This window comes from Catharus ustulatus, chromosome 7 (genome assembly GCF_009819885.2).
Source record: "Catharus ustulatus isolate bCatUst1 chromosome 7, bCatUst1.pri.v2, whole genome shotgun sequence".
Classification (NCBI taxonomy): domain Eukaryota; kingdom Metazoa; phylum Chordata; class Aves; order Passeriformes; family Turdidae; genus Catharus; species Catharus ustulatus.
Window position 1 is genome coordinate 38,790,699 of NC_046227.1, and position 17,687 is coordinate 38,808,385.

The 17,687-nt window shown below is 40.0% G+C and overlaps 1 protein-coding gene across 1 annotated transcript in view; it reads left to right on the top strand.

Annotated features, from left to right (window-relative positions):
• The first annotated feature begins 1,848 nt into the window (after positions 1-1,848).
• LOC116999016 (telomere-associated protein RIF1-like) overlaps positions 1,849-17,687 on the top strand; it is a 29,257-nt gene continuing 13,418 nt past the window's right edge. Inside the window, exons 1-19 of the mRNA XM_033065302.1 lie at positions 1,849-2,009; positions 3,072-3,150; positions 3,814-3,910; positions 5,320-5,450; positions 5,823-5,917; positions 7,415-7,604; positions 8,226-8,318; positions 8,406-8,544; positions 9,362-9,513; positions 10,536-10,653; positions 11,707-11,877; positions 13,032-13,142; positions 13,355-13,417; positions 14,003-14,103; positions 14,559-14,645; positions 14,902-14,975; positions 15,062-15,242; positions 16,020-16,127; positions 16,359-16,508. Coding sequence (XP_032921193.1) covers positions 1,855-2,009; positions 3,072-3,150; positions 3,814-3,910; positions 5,320-5,450; positions 5,823-5,917; positions 7,415-7,604; positions 8,226-8,318; positions 8,406-8,544; positions 9,362-9,513; positions 10,536-10,653; positions 11,707-11,877; positions 13,032-13,142; positions 13,355-13,417; positions 14,003-14,103; positions 14,559-14,645; positions 14,902-14,975; positions 15,062-15,242; positions 16,020-16,127; positions 16,359-16,508 — 2,295 coding nt within the window. The 5' untranslated portion in view covers positions 1,849-1,854. The remainder of the gene's footprint in view (positions 2,010-3,071; positions 3,151-3,813; positions 3,911-5,319; positions 5,451-5,822; positions 5,918-7,414; positions 7,605-8,225; positions 8,319-8,405; positions 8,545-9,361; positions 9,514-10,535; positions 10,654-11,706; positions 11,878-13,031; positions 13,143-13,354; positions 13,418-14,002; positions 14,104-14,558; positions 14,646-14,901; positions 14,976-15,061; positions 15,243-16,019; positions 16,128-16,358; positions 16,509-17,687) is intronic.

The window sequence follows — 17,687 nt, forward strand, 5'->3', positions numbered from 1 at the left end:
CCTGCTCTCTACACATTATTTTTTCTGATTTTCTTGAACTCTTAAGGGTCTTCAGTGCCAGCTTATTTTTAAGACACAAAAATTCACCTTGTGGATGGCCTGGCAGCAGGTGAAAATTGGGAAGCAGCACAGGAGCAAAGTTGGATCCACACTTTAATTTTATTGTCAGATCGAGCAGAAATTCAATAGATTCAGCTTTTCCTGTTGAAATCCTTCACTTAGTAAAAAATTAAAGGAATGACTTTGAAATGAGAATAAAACTGATAAAGCAGCAGCAGGAGAAGCTTCTCACCAAGACACCAGCGAGGTGTTGGGCGTTGTTTACACGGGTTTAAACCCTTCTGCTTTAAATTGCTTAAATCTTAAATAAAGGATGAACTTAAATCCTTCTCCATCTGTTTGTAACTGAAGCAGCATTAAAGCTACCTCTGTTCTAATCACACCGAGTTTGCAGTGAGTTCTTTTTGTTTCTTGTTCCAGACTTCGTGTGTTTATAAACATCGTGTTTATTTGAAATTTTAATTTTATTTCTGGGTGTTTTCTTGAGATCTGCTGAATTTTTCCTACGAATTTCATTTTGTTTGGAGCATTTGTATTCCTCATCATCTGAATTCACCAGGAATGGTTTTCACAACCAAATCAGCCCCATTCCTGCTTTATTTCTTCTAACTCTCAGTTGCTGAAATTAGGTTTTTTTTAGCTTTTATTGCAATTTCCCTGGGAATACAATCCTGGTTTCTGGCTGTCCTGAAGAACAGCTCCTCTCCTGGTTATTTCCAACACTTCATTCCTGCTCCACGAGACCAGTTTAGCATCACCACATTTATGGGATGTAACTGTACCTAAAATGTGCTTTTTAATCCTGCCACCTTGCGTTCACAGCGCTTGTGGTACAACAAAATTCCCTTTTTTTTTTCCAGGATCACCAACAGCGCTTGTCCATATGGAAAAGAATAGAAAAAGCATAAGGGGAATGTTAATATTTTATTTATGACCTCGGGGTGGGATTTTTTTTGTTGTTGTTTTTTTTAAACTGGGAAGCGATAGGATTGATATGGATGAGAACCAGGGAATACCTGGAATCCCCGTGGGATATTTTTTTGGGAAAAGACCCTTCCCAGGACAGGAATTCTCGCTGACACAGGGAAGCCCTGGAGGTGACAGAAAAAAAATTCAGCCATGGCCTGGCTCTATTTGAAAGCTTTTCCAACCCTTGGGATTCGCTGAAGGGCCAGGATTTCCGATTTCACCGCGGCTTGGATATCCCACACAGGGGGCTCGGGAATTCCTGTAATTCCTTGTTCCTGTGGAGCTGGAGCTTCATTTCAAGTTATTAATTAAGGATTTGACCTGACTTGAGCTGACCTGCGGCTTCCTCCTGAGGGGCAGCTCTGTGGGCAGGGAGCGCCTGGAGCTGGGTCAGGCCATGCTCGGGTCGGAAATGAGGGAAAGGCTCTTCCCGCAGAGGCTGGTCCGGCCTCAGGGCTGCCGGAGCTTCAGGAGCGGTCGGACACCGCCCTCAGGGGTGCACAGGGTGGGATTTTTGGGGAGCCGGACATGGATGATCGCTGCTTTTTCCGCCGCTATTCCCTGAGCCCGGGATCTGGGGGCCGGCCCGAACGGGTGCCCTCAGCGCTGCGCAGGCCCCGCCCCCCCGCGCTGCCCCGCCCTTCCCGCCGCGCCTCCACCAATCAGCGGCGAGGGGCGGGGCCTCCGCGGGGCGCGGGAATCCCCGCGCCGCGCTCCCATTGGTCGAGACCCGCGCGCCGCCGGGCCCGCGCGCGCCGCCATCTTAGCGCGGGAGGCGTGCGGGGCTGAGGGGCGGCCGCGCTGGGGGGAGGCGGCGGCGCCGCCATGAGCGCTCCCGGCCCCGATCCCGATCCTGCTGCCCCCGATCCCGCCGCTCCCGATCCCGCCGCCGGCTCCAGCTTCGGCCCGCTGCTCCAAACCCTGGAGGATCCCTCCGCGCCGCCGGGAGAGCTGACGGACGCGCACCTCACCATCGTCAGGTGGGCGCGGGGAGGACGCGCACGCTGCCGGAGCGGCCTGAGGGCTCGGGCCGGGAGGGGAACCGGGAGCAGCGGGAGGGAGAGCCCGGGCTGCGAGAAGGGAGGCGGCGTGGCCGCGGAGACATGCGGGGCTGGGGGGAGGGAAGGGAGGGAGGGAGGAGTCAGGGGAGGAAGGAGAGGAAGAGGAGGGAGGAAGGAGCGTGTTCTTCTTCCCAGGGCTGCGCATCGCCCCCCTCGTGGGGGAATCCTCGGAGGTGGCTGAAAAAACTTGGGAAATAACTTATAATGCCGAAGCGTTGCCGCTTTATGGTTGGAAGGCTGAAGTTTTTACTTGGTGTTGGAGCAGTGTTTTAATTGCATTTCTTTCTGGAAGGTGCCTGTGCCTTTACCTGCGATTTTACCACGTGCAAGGGCACGATCTCTTCTCTCAGTGCCTCCCTTCTGCTCTGCAGTGACCTGCAAAGCTGTAGCTGCTCACATACCGGATTTTACAGGTTTCTAGAAATAAATGATAGCAAAACAAAAGTCCTGGTTTAAGTATGAAGCAGCAACAGGTTTCTCAGGTTGGCTCTGGATGACTGGGCTTAGCTCAGGTTGGGTTTTGCAGTGAGAAACTGATAATTAACATTTTATGGGACAATTACAGCTGTCCTGCAAGGATGTTCCTCACTTGTGTGCAAAGTCATCCTTGCTGCTTGTCAAGCCAGGATTTTCCTGCATTCTGGAGGAAAGTGCTTTTTCAGCTCCTGTGCTTCTGTTTTTCTGATTTGCAGCAAGTCATTTAAAGTTTGCATGCTAAATTTTAATGTTTTTATAGGAGCTGACCAAGAAAGGAAAACCCTTAATGTTTTTATAGATGTTCTAGGCAGAAAGGACTTTGTACTGTAACACAGGATTTTGCTGCTGGATCAGACCTGGTGGCATTTTGCTCTTTATCTCTTCAGTGTTGTGACAATATCCTTCAAGAAAATACCCTGGTGTGTGTCAAGAATTGAAAATTAAATAAATTACACTGTGTTTAACCTGGAAATATTGTTTGTTTTCCCTCCTGGCTCCTTGCAGTCGCTTCACTGGTGGAGGAGGCAAATCATTCATTGCAGATGTCAGGAAACACTTCCCTCAGCTCTGCAAGGTGTTCAAGGTAGGGCTCTTACACTTCACTGAACAAAAATATGGTTTTGTGGGCATTGAAAGGTGGGTAAAGGACCTCTGAGATCATGGAATCCAACCTTTAGTGGGAATGCAGGGTGGTGACAGCAGGAAGGGGTTTTTGGCAAAATAGATATTTTTTTTTGTGGTGAGGAATTAGTGCAGAAAAAAATAAAATTCTGGGTCTTGGATGAGTTCAGCATCCCACAGACAAATTTTTCAACCAGAAGAGAGAGTGTGTTGTGGGTTAGAAACACTTCAGAATGCAGAATATGCAGTAAATGTCAAGAGTTTTAAAGGATTAATGTAAAGTTTGTTCTTAGCCATTTTTTCCTTCTGTTTTAGAAGCTTCAGAACAATTGGAGAGTCAAATGAGGGGACATAACATACACAGCCAAAGTGAAAAACTTGGGATGTTTGGGATTTATTTCATTAAAGATGTTTTAGTTACAGACAGCAAAAATGCCTTCAGCACCTCTGATTGTTTTATTGATTTGGTGTGTACAGAATCCAGGGAGGATTTCCTACCTGGGTGGATTTTTCACATCTTCCCAGAAGTGTTGCTATTCAGACAATAAACTCAGTATTTCTCAGTTGCTTTTCTAACCTGAGATTCTGTGAATTTAGGTTGATTTGGTTTTGGTTTTTTTTCCAGGCACACATTTCCAGTCCAAACTTGGAGCTCAGTAATGCAGCATTGCAGGCCTTGGGATTCTGCACTTTTAATTCAAATAACACAGCTGAATTATCTGGTAAGCAAACAAACTGAGTATAAATACATACATCAGAGCTCTTTATGGTTTTCTTAGCATTTATTTTAATTTTGTCTGTAATATGAGCAGTGGGATCAGTTCATTAATTACATCCTGTAACAAGTATGGTGATAATTTTTCATGCTCTTACACTAATTCTGTTTTGCTAACTTCTAGTTTCATTAAATGCTTTGGTAGTAATTAATTGTGTGGAATTAGTGATCAAAAAAAGATAATGTGGAAAAAAGGATTTGGGAGAGCTTTTCCACATTTTCCATTTTTTTCTTTGTTCCATCAAATCATGGAGTGGTTTGAGTTGGAAGAGACCATTAAAGGTCATCTAGTCCAGCCTCAAATATTTCAGATTAATCTAAATTAATCCAAAATGGTATGACCTGCATTCCTAGAAAGTGCTAAATCCCTTTCACAAAAGGTTTTGGTTTTGAGCACTTGGGGCTTTGCCTCAGAAGGTTTTTGGTAATGGGAGGGGGCATTTTTCCTGTTTCAGATTGGTTCTTTTGGATCTTCTCAATTTTTTTTCTGCTTCCTGTTATGCAGAATTTCCCCTGATTTCCTGTGAGAATGAAGCATTTCTAATAATATCTGTTAGCATATCTTCCTTCCCTCCCATAACTCATTTTTTCTGACCAGTTGATAAATGCCAGTTGTGTTACAGAATGTCAGGCTCCAGAGGTCACAAAGCCCTGCAAACAATGGGCAGTTAAACAGGAGGGAGGACAAACAGCTCCTGTACCTTTGGGTGTGCTTGTGGTGGGGGACAGGAGTGCAGAAATGTCCTTCTGTGACTGGGAGATCATTCACCCACAAAGTGCAGAATTGCAATAAATCACACTTTTCACCCTTGAATTTTAAAGGAACACATGATAGATCCAACTATGAGCACAGATGGAGAAAAGTCCTGTATTAACCTTATTAATTTTTATGTAATGAGCTACAATTTTGCCACCTTTGATAACAAAAAGGCTCCAAAATAAATTTATTGATGTCACTTAAATTCACTTAAAGAAGTTAGGAAGAATTACATACTTAATCTTTAGCTGAGGTGTATGTAATTAAAACTATCTTCTAATTTTATGGATTCTATTTGTATATAAAGTTAGGAATAAATAAATAAATATTTAATTTTTAGCTGAGGTATGTTTAATTAAAGCTGTCTTCTGATTTTATGGATTCCTATAAAGGTAATACAGATGCACTGCATTATTAGTATTTGTACATAAATACATTTTCAGCTTTTTTGGCTACTTGAATAGGAGAAAAACTGCTCCAAAGTGAGGCAGTAAATCACTGTACCTTACAGCTGAATGGATCCTGGGCAAATAGAAGTGAGCAGAAGGAGCTGGGATGTGTGGATCAGGATTTTCAGGGGTTGTGTGTTCTCCTTTCAGCCACTGAAAGCCAGGAGCTGCTGGCAGCCGTGAACAGCGTGGCTGTGAAATCCTCGGACAAAAACACTCGCACTCGGGCACTTTGGGTCATCTCCAAGCAGGCTTTTCCTCCAGAGATTGTTCAAAAAGAGGTGAGCTCCTTCACTTTCCTCTTGGTGGCCTCATTTCTCACACAGAGGAGACTTCAGAGGTTGTTAAGAAGAAGGTGAGGTTCTTCATTTTTTCATTAGGGAGAGGAGGCAAATTCTGGTTAACTTTTAAATCTGAAGGTTATTTCCCATCCAGTATCAATTCTTGGAAAACCTGAAATTATTGCTGCAAAGTGAACAGTTCTATCAGAAAGCAATGAAATATAACATGGGAGAAAGGTTATGAACATTCCAGTTTAAACCTGGCATAACCCAAACACAATCCAGGAAAATGAAATGACAAAAGGAAATAACTCCAGCTCCTCATGGAATTTGTGTCTGGGTGCTCACTGAGCTGTTTCCTTGTTTCCTCAGGTGTCCAACATTCTCTCCACCCTGGAAGCAATCCTGACCAAAGGAGAAGTTCAGTCTGTTGTGGTGGAATATGAAGCACTTAATGTCATTATACGGTGAGAGCTCTGCAATATTCACTTGTCATCCTTGATTTGAGGGGAAAACTCTTCATACAAAACCTTAGTGGCACTAAATGTACTAAAGAAAAAAAACTTCAATGCTCCTTGAGTTGTTGATTATGTTAATTACAATTTATTACCTTAATATAATCATGCTGATGCAGAATTCAGATAATATTTTCATTTTTAAGGAATTACTTCCCACCTCTCACCTGTGTTTCCCAAGTCATGTTTTACATTTTTATTTCTAGAACCTGCCTTGAGAAATTCTTTGCTATTATTTGGGATTTATTTAAAAATATCCCCTGGGCAACACATTTCAGTACAATATTTCCTGTAACTGTTGAAATTCCTATTTAATTACAAAAATGACTTTCTAGTGCCATCACTGTGAGTGCATTGTTCTGGTCAGCAGAACTAAAATACTCAAATTTTATCTTTATTAGTGTTAGTATTAGTAAATACATTGAGTTTGTATCTTTACTCTTTTTAAAGTTTTTTCTAAAAGTTTTGAAGTGCAAATCCATTTGAAATAGTTCTTTTAAACAGTTCTTGTCCTGTGGCTTGAATAAAATGACTTGAAAGGCAGAACTTTTCCTTAGTACAGAAATTCTCCATAACCTGTGGGGATTTGATTTGATTAGGGAAAAGGGAGACTTGACAAAATTCCAGCATTTCTAGGTACAGGCTAGCTTGAATATGTGCCAGAATTCCCATTTCTGCACATTTGGGATGCTGGAAATGTGAGGAATTTTGTCCTGGTGTGTTTGGCAATGGGAAGATAAAATCAGAGCTCTGAGCAGCCCAGTGTTCATGGGGTCTGTGCAAACCTGGCTGGGGATTTTTCCAGAAGCTGCTGGGATTTGTTCCCAGCTGTGTGGGAGCTCCCAGGGGTGGTTCATGGCCAGGCTTTCCTTGGGCACTGTGCATTCCTGTCAGGCTCTCAGCTGCTTTGTGATAAACCAGCATTGGGCTGAAACAGAAAGGACAGCTCTGAGGTTTATCTGAAATAACACTTGAACTTTGCAGTTTAATACAATCTCAAAATACAATTGGTTAAAAAAAATAATTGGAATGGTTTCCTATAAATCATGGATTGAATGAGAGCATTTATTGATGGTACAAAGGTAACTTGAGTGCCTGAGCTCTGTTTTAAAAATTATAAATTAACTAATTTGTTTCTATCTATTATCTATATAAAAGAAAAGAAAGTGTAGGGGGGAGAAAAAATATTCTAAAAATGTTGTTCTAATTATTCTCATTTTTTCTTTTAATTTTCTATTACTCAACTTTTTCTTTACACCTTTTAAAATTTAACCCTACTTTACCTTCCTTCTATCCTATATCACATCATAAAACAACTAAACAATTCTGATTAATACACTATTTAACCCACCACACAAATAAATACATTAACCAATAAATCTCAAATTAATGAATCAAAACCTTATTTTTTGAGGGTTTTTTTTTTAATTTTTTTTTTTTTTGATCCAGCTTAGTGGAACAAACTCCAGCCCAGATGGGAGAAGAGGCTGTGAGGTGGGCAAAGCTGATCCTCCCTCTGGTTGTCCACTCTGCTCACAAAGTGCAGCTGAGAGGTGCCACTGCCCTGGAGATGGGGATGCCCCTGCTCCTGCAGAAGCAGCAGGAGGTGGCAGCTGTCACTGAGCACCTGATGACCACAGTGAGTGACCAAGCTGGGCCTTGGGGCAGCAGGAACAATTTGGGAGGGTTTGGGGGTGGGGGGAATTAATTAAATTTCCTGTGCATTGACAGCGACTTAATGCAGTGGTTTTGATTGAGGAAAAAAAAAAGGAATTGTAAATATAGGAAAAAATGCCCAGCAACAAGGGGATGGGAGAGAGAATTTGAGAGTGGAGAATGGAGGCAGGAAAGCAGAGGATTTTCCTTCCTTTAGGATCACCCATCCTGGGCAGCAACAGCCCTTTGGTGGTTTTGGTGAAACTTTTCACCTTCCCCTTCACTTCCAGGGCTGCCTTATTTATTTTGCCTTATTTTCTGCTGAAAAACCCAACCAAACAAGGTGTTAGTTTGGGGTCAGGGTGTGTTTTGGCTTTAGAGTTTAGTTCCTTCTTTAGAGGAAGAAATGTAAATATTTGAAGAAGTGGATTTTGCTTTGTTGTCAGAATAACAGCCATAAATTCCAACTAAAAATAATCACATGTAGCAAATACTGTGTGGAACATAATGAAATCCTTCTGATTTAGAAACAGTTATGTCCCCAGACATTGGTATGAGTGTGTAGTTTTTAGAATATTTGAAATCTGTTTTTTTCTGCCTGCAGAAATTAATTTCAGAACTCCAGAAACTCTTCTCTGCCAAAAACGAGACCTTCGTGCTCAAGCTGTGGCCCCTGTTTGTCAGGTTGCTTGGCAAGGTAAACAGCAAGGCAGCAAATCTTTAGCAAAAAAAAGGAGTTGTTAACAGCAGAAATGTGTTTAATTCTGAATTTCTTCCTGCTCAGACCCTGCACCGCAGTGGCAGCTTCATCAACTCCCTGCTGCAGCTGGAGGAGCTGGGGTTCCGCAGCGGCTCCCCCGTGGTGAAGAAAATTGCCTTCATTGCATGGAAGAGCCTCATTGATAATTTTGCCCTAAATCCAGGTAGATTTAAAAAAAAAAAAAAATAATAACTTGACTTGTTTTGCCTGGAAAAAATATTCTGTTAGTAGTTAATGGATTGATACCACTGAATATCCACATAATGGTGCATAAAAATTTATTGTGTGTACACAGCTAAAATTTTTTTTCTTGTTTTGTTTTCTTTTTGAGGCAAGGTGATAGTTTGGTCATTTGTTCTATTCCTAATTTTTCTTCTGGGAGTGCTAGAAATAGAATAAAATGAGTCAGTCTTGTTCTGTAGTGCTGTAATCGATTCAAACAGCAATGAAATAGAGAATAAAACATTCTGTGTCTTTTATTTTGGATGGTGTGGTTTAACTGGAGAAAGGAAACACTTCAGGATTCCAGAGGTATTAAAAAAAGTTGTTTTAGAGGAGAGCTTTTTAGTCAACCTGTGTCAAAACACAATATTTTTTACCTTGATTGTGGTTCTCTGTGTTCTGAAGAAAAAAACTCAGTTTGTGGAGCACATGGGGCCCAACAGAACAAGCAAGAGGGAGTTTCTTCTGTTTTATCACAGAATCCCAAAATGGGTCAGGTTGGATCCAACCTCCCTTCTCCACCAGGGTCAGGTTGGAATTCAGAAAATTTAATTTTAATCTTGATATTGAAAAGAAACACTTGATTTTTCCAGAGTTGTTCTAGGCAATAATTACAGCAGTAAGAGAAATTTGAAAGGTTGAGTTTTGCAAATTACTGTTAGTTGAATTTGAAACTAAAATATACTGAGGAAAACCACAATGGTTCAATTAAATATTGCTGAGCTGTGATGTAATAATTTGTGTTTTGGATCTCCCAGACATCCTGTGCAGTGCTAAAAGGCTGAAACTGCTGATGCAGCCCCTGAGCTCCATCCACGTGAGGACAGAAGCTCTGGCACTCACCAAGCTGGAGGTGTGGTGGTATTTACTGATGAGGCTGGGACCTCACCTGCCCTCCAACTTTGAACAGGTAACCCTGGTGACAACAACCCTGACCCCCTCTGAGTTCATAAATAAATGTAAATATACCATAAAATATTCCTGCTTCATCCCTTTGTGCTTTATACCAAAATCAAACCCCCTCGAGGAACCAGCTTGTCCCTGTGTGGGACTTAAAGGAATTTTTGGGACTCACAGCCCCAAAATATTGGAGAGTCTGTGGCGATGTCCTGGGAGCATCTCTGGAAATCTCCCCTGAGTGCAGTCATTATAAATTAGTGCAATAAAAGCTATTTTCCCCTTTCACCAAGGAATTGTGGGCTTGGGAAAGGCTGCAGGGAAACTGAGGAAAATACCACAGTTATTTAGGGAGATAGAAAAATGATGCAGGTGTTCCATTTCCAGTCACATTGTAAGTGGAATGGACTTTATCTATTCAACACCTGGTTTTCATTAAATTCATCTTCAAGATGGGAGGGAAAAGTATTTTCTTAGGGTTATTAAAATCTATTGCATCCCATAGGAATTTTTGTTGGATTAGACATTTCTAATTCATTATAAATACCCAGAAACTCAGATTTGTGAACAGCAGCAAGTCTGTGGTATTTGAAATGACTTTTTTATGGCTGTAGCTGTTGCTGGGACAGCCTGGGATATTTGAAATGATTTTTTATGGCTGTAGCTGTTGCTGGGGCAGTCTGGGATATTTGAAATGATTTTTTTATGGCTGTAGCTGTTGCTGGGATAGTCTGGGATACTTGAAATGATTTTTTATGGCTGTAGCTGTTGCTGGGATAGTCTGGGATATTTGAAATGATTTTTTATGGCTGTAGCTGTTGCTGGGACAGTCTGGGATATCTGACATTATTTATGGCTGTAGCTGTTGCTGGGATAGTCTGGGATATTTGAAATTATTTTTTATGGCTGTAGCTGTTGCTGGGGCAGTCTGGGATATTTGAAATGATTTTTTATGGCTGTAGCTGTTGCTGGGATAGTCTGGGATATTTGAAATGATTTTTTATGGCTGTAGCTGTTGCTGGGATCCCTTTGCAGGTTTGTGTCCCGTTAATCCAGAGCACCCTGAGTGTGGATCCTGCTGCTGCATTCCCAGGAACTCCCTCACGCCCCAACACCCCCAGCCTGGGCTCAGCAACCCCTGGGCAGAAATCAGGTACTGAGACATCACCCTGCTGAAATCCCCAGCTCCATTTTACTCTTCTGTTTCTCATGTTTCTGCTTTTTCATTTATAATTGTTCTTAAAAACAGGGATTTTTCTGCATGGTCACTGCAGTGCTCAGAGGTCATGATTTATATGATTTTTTATTATTTATATATTTAAAATGAGGCTGTTGCAGTCATTATTTCAAGTTTAAAAAGTTGTGCCAATCACAGTTTGAGGAGCAGTTTTAATGTCCTGGATTGTGTTCTCTGTTGCAAGGGGGCTCTGGTTTGAAATCCTATTTTTCATGGATTAATACATGTGCTATTGATAATGTGCTCTTTAATTTCTGTAGAATTTTTAGTTTCTGCCTGAACAGCAGAGGCTCCTGGAATGGTTTGGTTTTTTTAAAGCTCATCCAGGGACACCTCCCACTATCCCAACTTGCTCCAAGCCCTGTCCAGCCAGGAATTCCTTCCCAATATCCCATCTAACCCTGCCCAGTGATGATGATCCATCAGGAATTTTAATTATTTAACCACATATTGAAACCACATCTATTTGAGCTTTTTCTCTGAATATCCAATAAAGAATTTGTGGTTTTTCTTCCCTTTCTGGAATCATCCATTTACCATTCTAGTCTGCTAGAATTTTCTTCTCTTCATTAATTCTGTAATTAGCAGTCTCAGGGATGCCCTGAATTTGGGGAGTTTCTTGTGTTCCCTTCTTTAAAAAGTTCATCTGAGTTCTGTGAGATCTCAGCTGAATTGGTCAAAATATTTTGCCAAAATCTCTTATGTTGTGTTCCAGGTGACAGATTTGTACAACAGCAGTTCAGTGTAACCACAGCCTGCATGGAGATTTAAAATAAAATGTGTCCTAGAATTTCCAATTTTAGGACAGATTTTTATACCTGACAAAAAAAAAAAAAGAAATCTGAGCAGCCTGGCTGTCAGAGCTGCCTTCTAGCCAGCAACACTCTGTGATTCCTCCTTTCCCTGGGGAATTTGGGGCTTTTCCCTGGAATGTGAGAGTGATTTCTGCATTTCTGTCTCCTCCCTCAGGTCCTTTCCCATTTGTGAGCCCAGGCACTCCCAGGATGGCCCTGGGCAGCCCAGCAGGAGTGCTGCAGTTCCCTTCCATCCAGCTGCTGGCCATCGAGATGCTGCTCCACTTCCTCATGGGACCACAAGTTGTGGATTTTGCAAAGCAAAACAAACTCGTGCTTAGTTTAGGTACAGAAATTTGATAATTTTAAAAATTAGATGTATTTCTATATTTGCATAATCTAAATGTTTTCTTATTGGACTGAAATTGTTTTACTTTTGAAATATTGTCATCTTTAAGATATTTTGATGTTAAAAATGATGTGAATACACAATTACAGTAATTTCACCATTATAAGCCGCACCATTTTGACTAAAATTTTGGTCCGAACCCGAAGTGCAGCTTATAATCAGGTGTGGCTGATATATGGACAAAGAATGAAAAGTTGCTGTTTTAGTTTGGAGGACAGGTGTCTGCTGAGAAAGGCAGGAGCTTCTCTTTGAAATGGAGAATGTAAACCCCCTCCCTCCAAATTATTATAATTTTGAAATCAAGGGGCTCTCAGGCAAAGATATGGGAATTAGGAATAACAGTTCTTTACTAGGGAAATTAAAATAGAAATACAGCACTACAAAGAACAAACCCCAAACCCTGACACAGTCAGAGTATAGCCTGACACCCGTCAGGCAGGGTGTTGGCAGCAGTCCCATCCCATGGTGGCTGCATCCTCCTGCAGTGACAGATGTGGCTCAGCTGGAGCAGTGCTCCTGTACAAGGTGCAGTTTCCCTCCGGAGCTCCAGTGGGGATGTGGAGAAATCCGGTTTTCCTCTGGAGTCCAGTGGAGAAAGGGGCTCCCTTAGTGTCCCAAACCCTCTGTTTTTATCTTGGTAAGAAATGTTGGGCTCTTCCCCCTGGCTGGAGCAACTCCCAATGGGATGCAGTAATTTTATCAGTGCCACAGTGGGACTCAATGGCCATGAGCAGAAAATGACTGGCTGGAGGAAGGATGGGTTGTGAAAAGATAAAGAACACTGCCCCAGCTGGTTTATAAACCATGGCCATGAACAGGAGATATCCCATGAGATAAAGAACACTGCCCCAGCTGGTTTATAAACCATGGCCATGAACAGGAGATATCCCATGAGATAAAGAACACTGCCCCAGCTGGTTTCAATGGATGCCCATTAGCAGAATATCTCCCACAGAGATCAGGATCACTGCCCCACCCTCAGCAGATGGTGATAGAACAGACACCTTTGATCACACACTGTATTGTAACATGTGACTTAAACTGCAAAGTAACTGATTTATGGGATGTGTTTTTCTTTTTTGTTCTTGTAGAGCCTCTCCAGTACCCACTGATCAGTAGCCCTTCTTTTTTTTGTAAGCATGCCAGCACTCTGATCAATGCTGTTCAGGATGGCTTTGTTGCAATTGGAAAAGAAGTCCCTGGTAAGAATTCAGTGCTGAAATTTCAACATTTTCTGGGAAATCAAATGAGCAAGGGGAACATAAGAAAGCAACACTTTGTGTGCTATCAAAAAAAGCAGAACTGGTCTGACTTGCATTGAAATTTGAGTTTTGGCTTCAATCCAAAGCTGTCCTTTAGCACAATTTGTATTTTTGTTGAATTTTTAATGAGTGAAACCATGGTTGCCTTGCAGATTGTTTGCTGAATGTTATCTGGAAGGACATGAATGGATATGTAAAAACAGCAATTGAAGCAGGTAACTGAATTCATCTTTAATTTGCCATTGCTCACCAGTCACAGCTGGTTTAACTGCACCATAAATTGATGTTTCATTGCTTTGGGTTCATCTGAAGCAATAATTCTGTTTTATTTAAAAGCATTTTTTAAAAAAAAGTCTTTAATGCAGAGGAATGGAGACAAAAATTAAAGTTTTTGACTCTACTGCCTTTTTTTCCTCATTGAAATTCTGTTCCATAGTAAACTGTAGATGTATAAAAGTTGTTTCCTGTTTTAAAAATGTCTTTTATCCAAGGAAAGTCCAGAATATTCATAATAATGCAAACTTCTGTGTTGAAAATCAAACAGAGAATGAAGAAGCATCCTTTGGATGAATACAGTATTTCACAACTTTAATCTATCCAAATTCAAATCCTTAATGAAAAAAAGTGTTTTCATTTCCTAATGAAACTTGGAGGTTTTGATTTAAACTTCGAAATTTCATTTATGAGCAGAATTGCTACCTGAATCTCTGAAGCATTTTGTAAATTTTTACAAATTTACACAGAATTTTTTTTTTGCTTTTTGCACTAAAGTTTGATGCTGGAAATGTTCTTTATTGCAGGAAATAAGAAAGAAAAACAAGGCTCAGAAATCCTGACCATGTTACTCCAGGCCTTAAAAAACACTGTGAGATCAAATTCTCTACCTGTGCAGAAAATCCTGGTGAGCTTTTCTTGAAATCCATTTTCAGATGGAGCAGCAGGGTTCTGTGCTAAAAAAAAAAAAATAAACACATTTTGGATGGAATTTTTTGTGGTTTTTAACTGAAGGGAATTGTTCCCATTTTACTTTTATTTGTGGTGGTGCTTAAAGTATTTGAACCAGAAAAAAATTTAAAATGTGGGTTTTTTTCTCTCATCTTCTATTATTATATATATCAGAAAAAATATATTTAAATTTTTTTTCTCATCCTGTATTATTTCTATACATAAATATATCAGAAAAAATATATTTAAATGTTTTTTTCTCTCATCCTGTATTATTTATATATAAAAATACATATCAGAAAAAATAGATCTAAATGTGTTTTTTTCTCTCATCTTGTATTATATATATGTATATATATATATCAGAAAAATAGTTTTAAATGTGTTTTTTTTTTCTCTCTTCCTGCTTAGTCTCTCATTGATATCACTGTCAAGGAGTTGCCTCCAAAAGTTTTGGGATCCCCAGCTTATCAGGTTGCTGATATGGATCTTTTAAATGTGAGTCTGAATTCCTTTGGTTTGCAGTTTTCCCTTTTTTTATATATTAAAGTGTTAGAATTGCCAATTTTGAATTCAAATTTTGGAATTGTGACAATTAACAATTGTAAGTTGTCAATATAGAATATATTAACAATACAATATATATATTTATAATATATTGACAATACAATATAGAAATACTTGTGGAAGTGAGGCAGCATTTCATTTGATTGTTGATAAAATATTATTTTAAATTCTTAATTTCTCTTTTAAGGGAACTCCAGCTTTGTTCCTGATCCAGCTACTTTTCCATGACAATCTCTTGGACTGCTGTGTGACAGATGAGAGGTAATAATAAATTAATAATTTTTTCCCCCCTCTAATTTCAACTGGAAAAACTAAAACTCTCTGACCTGTGGAATTTGCTTCCCCAGATTCTTTGAGATTCTGGAAACCCTGGTGGGTTTTGCCCTGTCTGGCCCCACCTCTGCCCTGGCTTTCAGTGACTCTGTGCTGGGGGTCATTGCTCAGAGTGCAAAGCAGCTGGGCAGCAAGGAGCACCTCTGCAGGATGTGGAGCATTGTGGTCAATCCTCTGACTGAGTGGATTAATCAGGTAATTCATTCACTCATCACAGGAGAGCTTTGGGCATTTATCTGAATTTTTTTTAGGAATTTTGTGTCTTGAAGGGATGCTGAAATTAGATAGCTTGGCATAATCCTGCTGGTAAAAACCATGGAAAGCTTTCCTCCAGGAACTCTTAAATACTCTTAAATACGGCTTATAATCGTGAAATTACTGTAATTAAACCAGAGTTTTACTCATGGTAGACATCTTTAGTGCAATAAAAACCATATAAATTATAATTTTAAGAGATTTACTGTTATTTACTAGAAATACATTGAATATAATGTGGGAGTTGTTGAATTAATTAATCCTCATGAGTTATTAGATCCAAAAATCACAGATTTTCTGAAGGAGGTTTTAGGTGCTGTGAATATTTGCAGCAGTGTGTGGCCATCATTTCTGAAATAGTGAGAAATTCATCAGATATTTCCTGATGGATTTGTTTAATTCTTAAACAGCTTTTTACCCTTGGCTAGCAGGATCCTCCTGAGCTTTGGAAAAGCAGAATATCTTATTTCAAACTGGGTTTATGGCAGTGAATCAGGAGCTGCCTGATTTGTCATCCCAGTTTTGCAGCTTCATTCATGTCCCAGTTTAAGACAAAATTTGGGAGGAGCCTTCCCAAAGGGGTCAGATTTCAGCAGCTCTTCTCTCAGCTGGTTTGGGAGATAATCTCCTTGGAGAAAAGTGGAAAAAACTCTTTATTTAACAGACAAAGTATGAAAAAATGAATAATATGAACCATAAAATTTTTTGTTGTTGCAGAATAACGAGGTGAACCAGGGGGATGCCCTGGAGCACAACTTCAGTGCTGTGTACAGTGCTTTGCTGCTGCCAGTATCCCACATTTTCCCCACTCAGGGATTCCCACAGGTAACAACAAATGAATCAAATTCATTCCAAACAATTATTTTTTATAAAATCCCTGAACTCCCAGAGCTGGGTTTTTTACAATACCTATTTGTACCACGGATTTAAAACCCTAAACTTAAAACCCTAAAGTTTTGACAGAAAAATAAAATATATTACAATAAAATAAAAACAAATCAAGTTTTTCTCTGTGCACAGATATTGATATTTCTCAACTTTTCCTCTCTTTTCAAGGCAACTTTGAAATCCTTGCTGCGCTCGTGGTCAGACCTGTACCGAGCTTTCGCTCGCTGTGCTGCTCTGGTTGCAACAGCAGAAGAAAACCTGTGCTGTGAAGAACTTTGTGCCAAAATACTATCTGGGCTAGAAGGTGAAACTCCAGTAGTGAGTATAAAACACATCCTTTAGCAGATTCTTTTTAAAATTAGAATTTATAACACATTTTTACATCGAATTTCTGCAGCGTGGAGTGGTTCGGGTGAGACTTAAAAAATTTAAGAATTTTTTTTTTGCTGACAGGAGTTGGTAGAGAAATTAAAGAAGGGAGTAAAAATAATTATAAGGTTTGAATATTCAGATTTTAGATTCGTTTTCTAATTAATAATAATGGTTAGTGAGGGTCAGTGTGGTGGTAAAGGGGATTTGTCCAGTGAAATGTGTTTATAAATATCACAAATCTAACTGCAGTTAGGAACATGGAACCATCAGCCTTGTACACTAAAATGGAAAGATTTTACTCCTAAAGCTGAATAAAAAAGAAAGCTTCTGAAAGAATCATTCATTTGTTACCTAAATTGCCTATTCCCAAACTCACACCACAAGGGGAGAGGAATGAACATTTAATTTAAATGGATTTTTAAGGATTAAAAAATCCTTCGTGCTTAAAGTTCACTTGGGAAAAAAAATCCTGTGAAAGAAAGAAAAAAATGGAATTTGAAAACCTGGAATTTAGAGGATGGCAGCATTGGAACCTGCCTTGGATGCTACTGTATCCTGACAATAAAGATCATTTCCAAAAATCAGTCATCACTAAACAAGCCAAACTTAATTTAAAAATTCAGTGTGAAACTTCTTTTAGCTCACAATGAGTGAGCTTTTAAACTTTTAAAGCAACTTTGGCTTGATATAGGTGGATTGAGAGGACAAAAAACAACTTTGATTTTCTTTTTCTGTGCACTAAAAATGATTTGTGCTCTGGTGTTAATGGCACCTGAATTGTTGTGCCTGTCATGACTTTTCAAGGCTTTGTCCTTGAGCACAGTGACCCTTGAACTTGAATTTTATTTTATTGATTTCTCCTAAATGTGGCCCCTTCTCCCAGCTCTTTGCTGCTTTGGACACCATTTCTGTCTGAATTCCTGAAATGAGAAACTCATCCTCAGTGTAAAAATGGATTTTAAATGGAATTTTGATCAGCCTGACCTGATCATGCAGAACAATTTCACCCACCTTTCATTAAAAGTTGTTTTTTTTCTGTCCTGAACACCCAATGTGGTTTACCCTGGCATTGTTGCTCATTTGAGGATTGATTTTTGTTTCTCCTGATTGGTTTCTGCTTTTGAT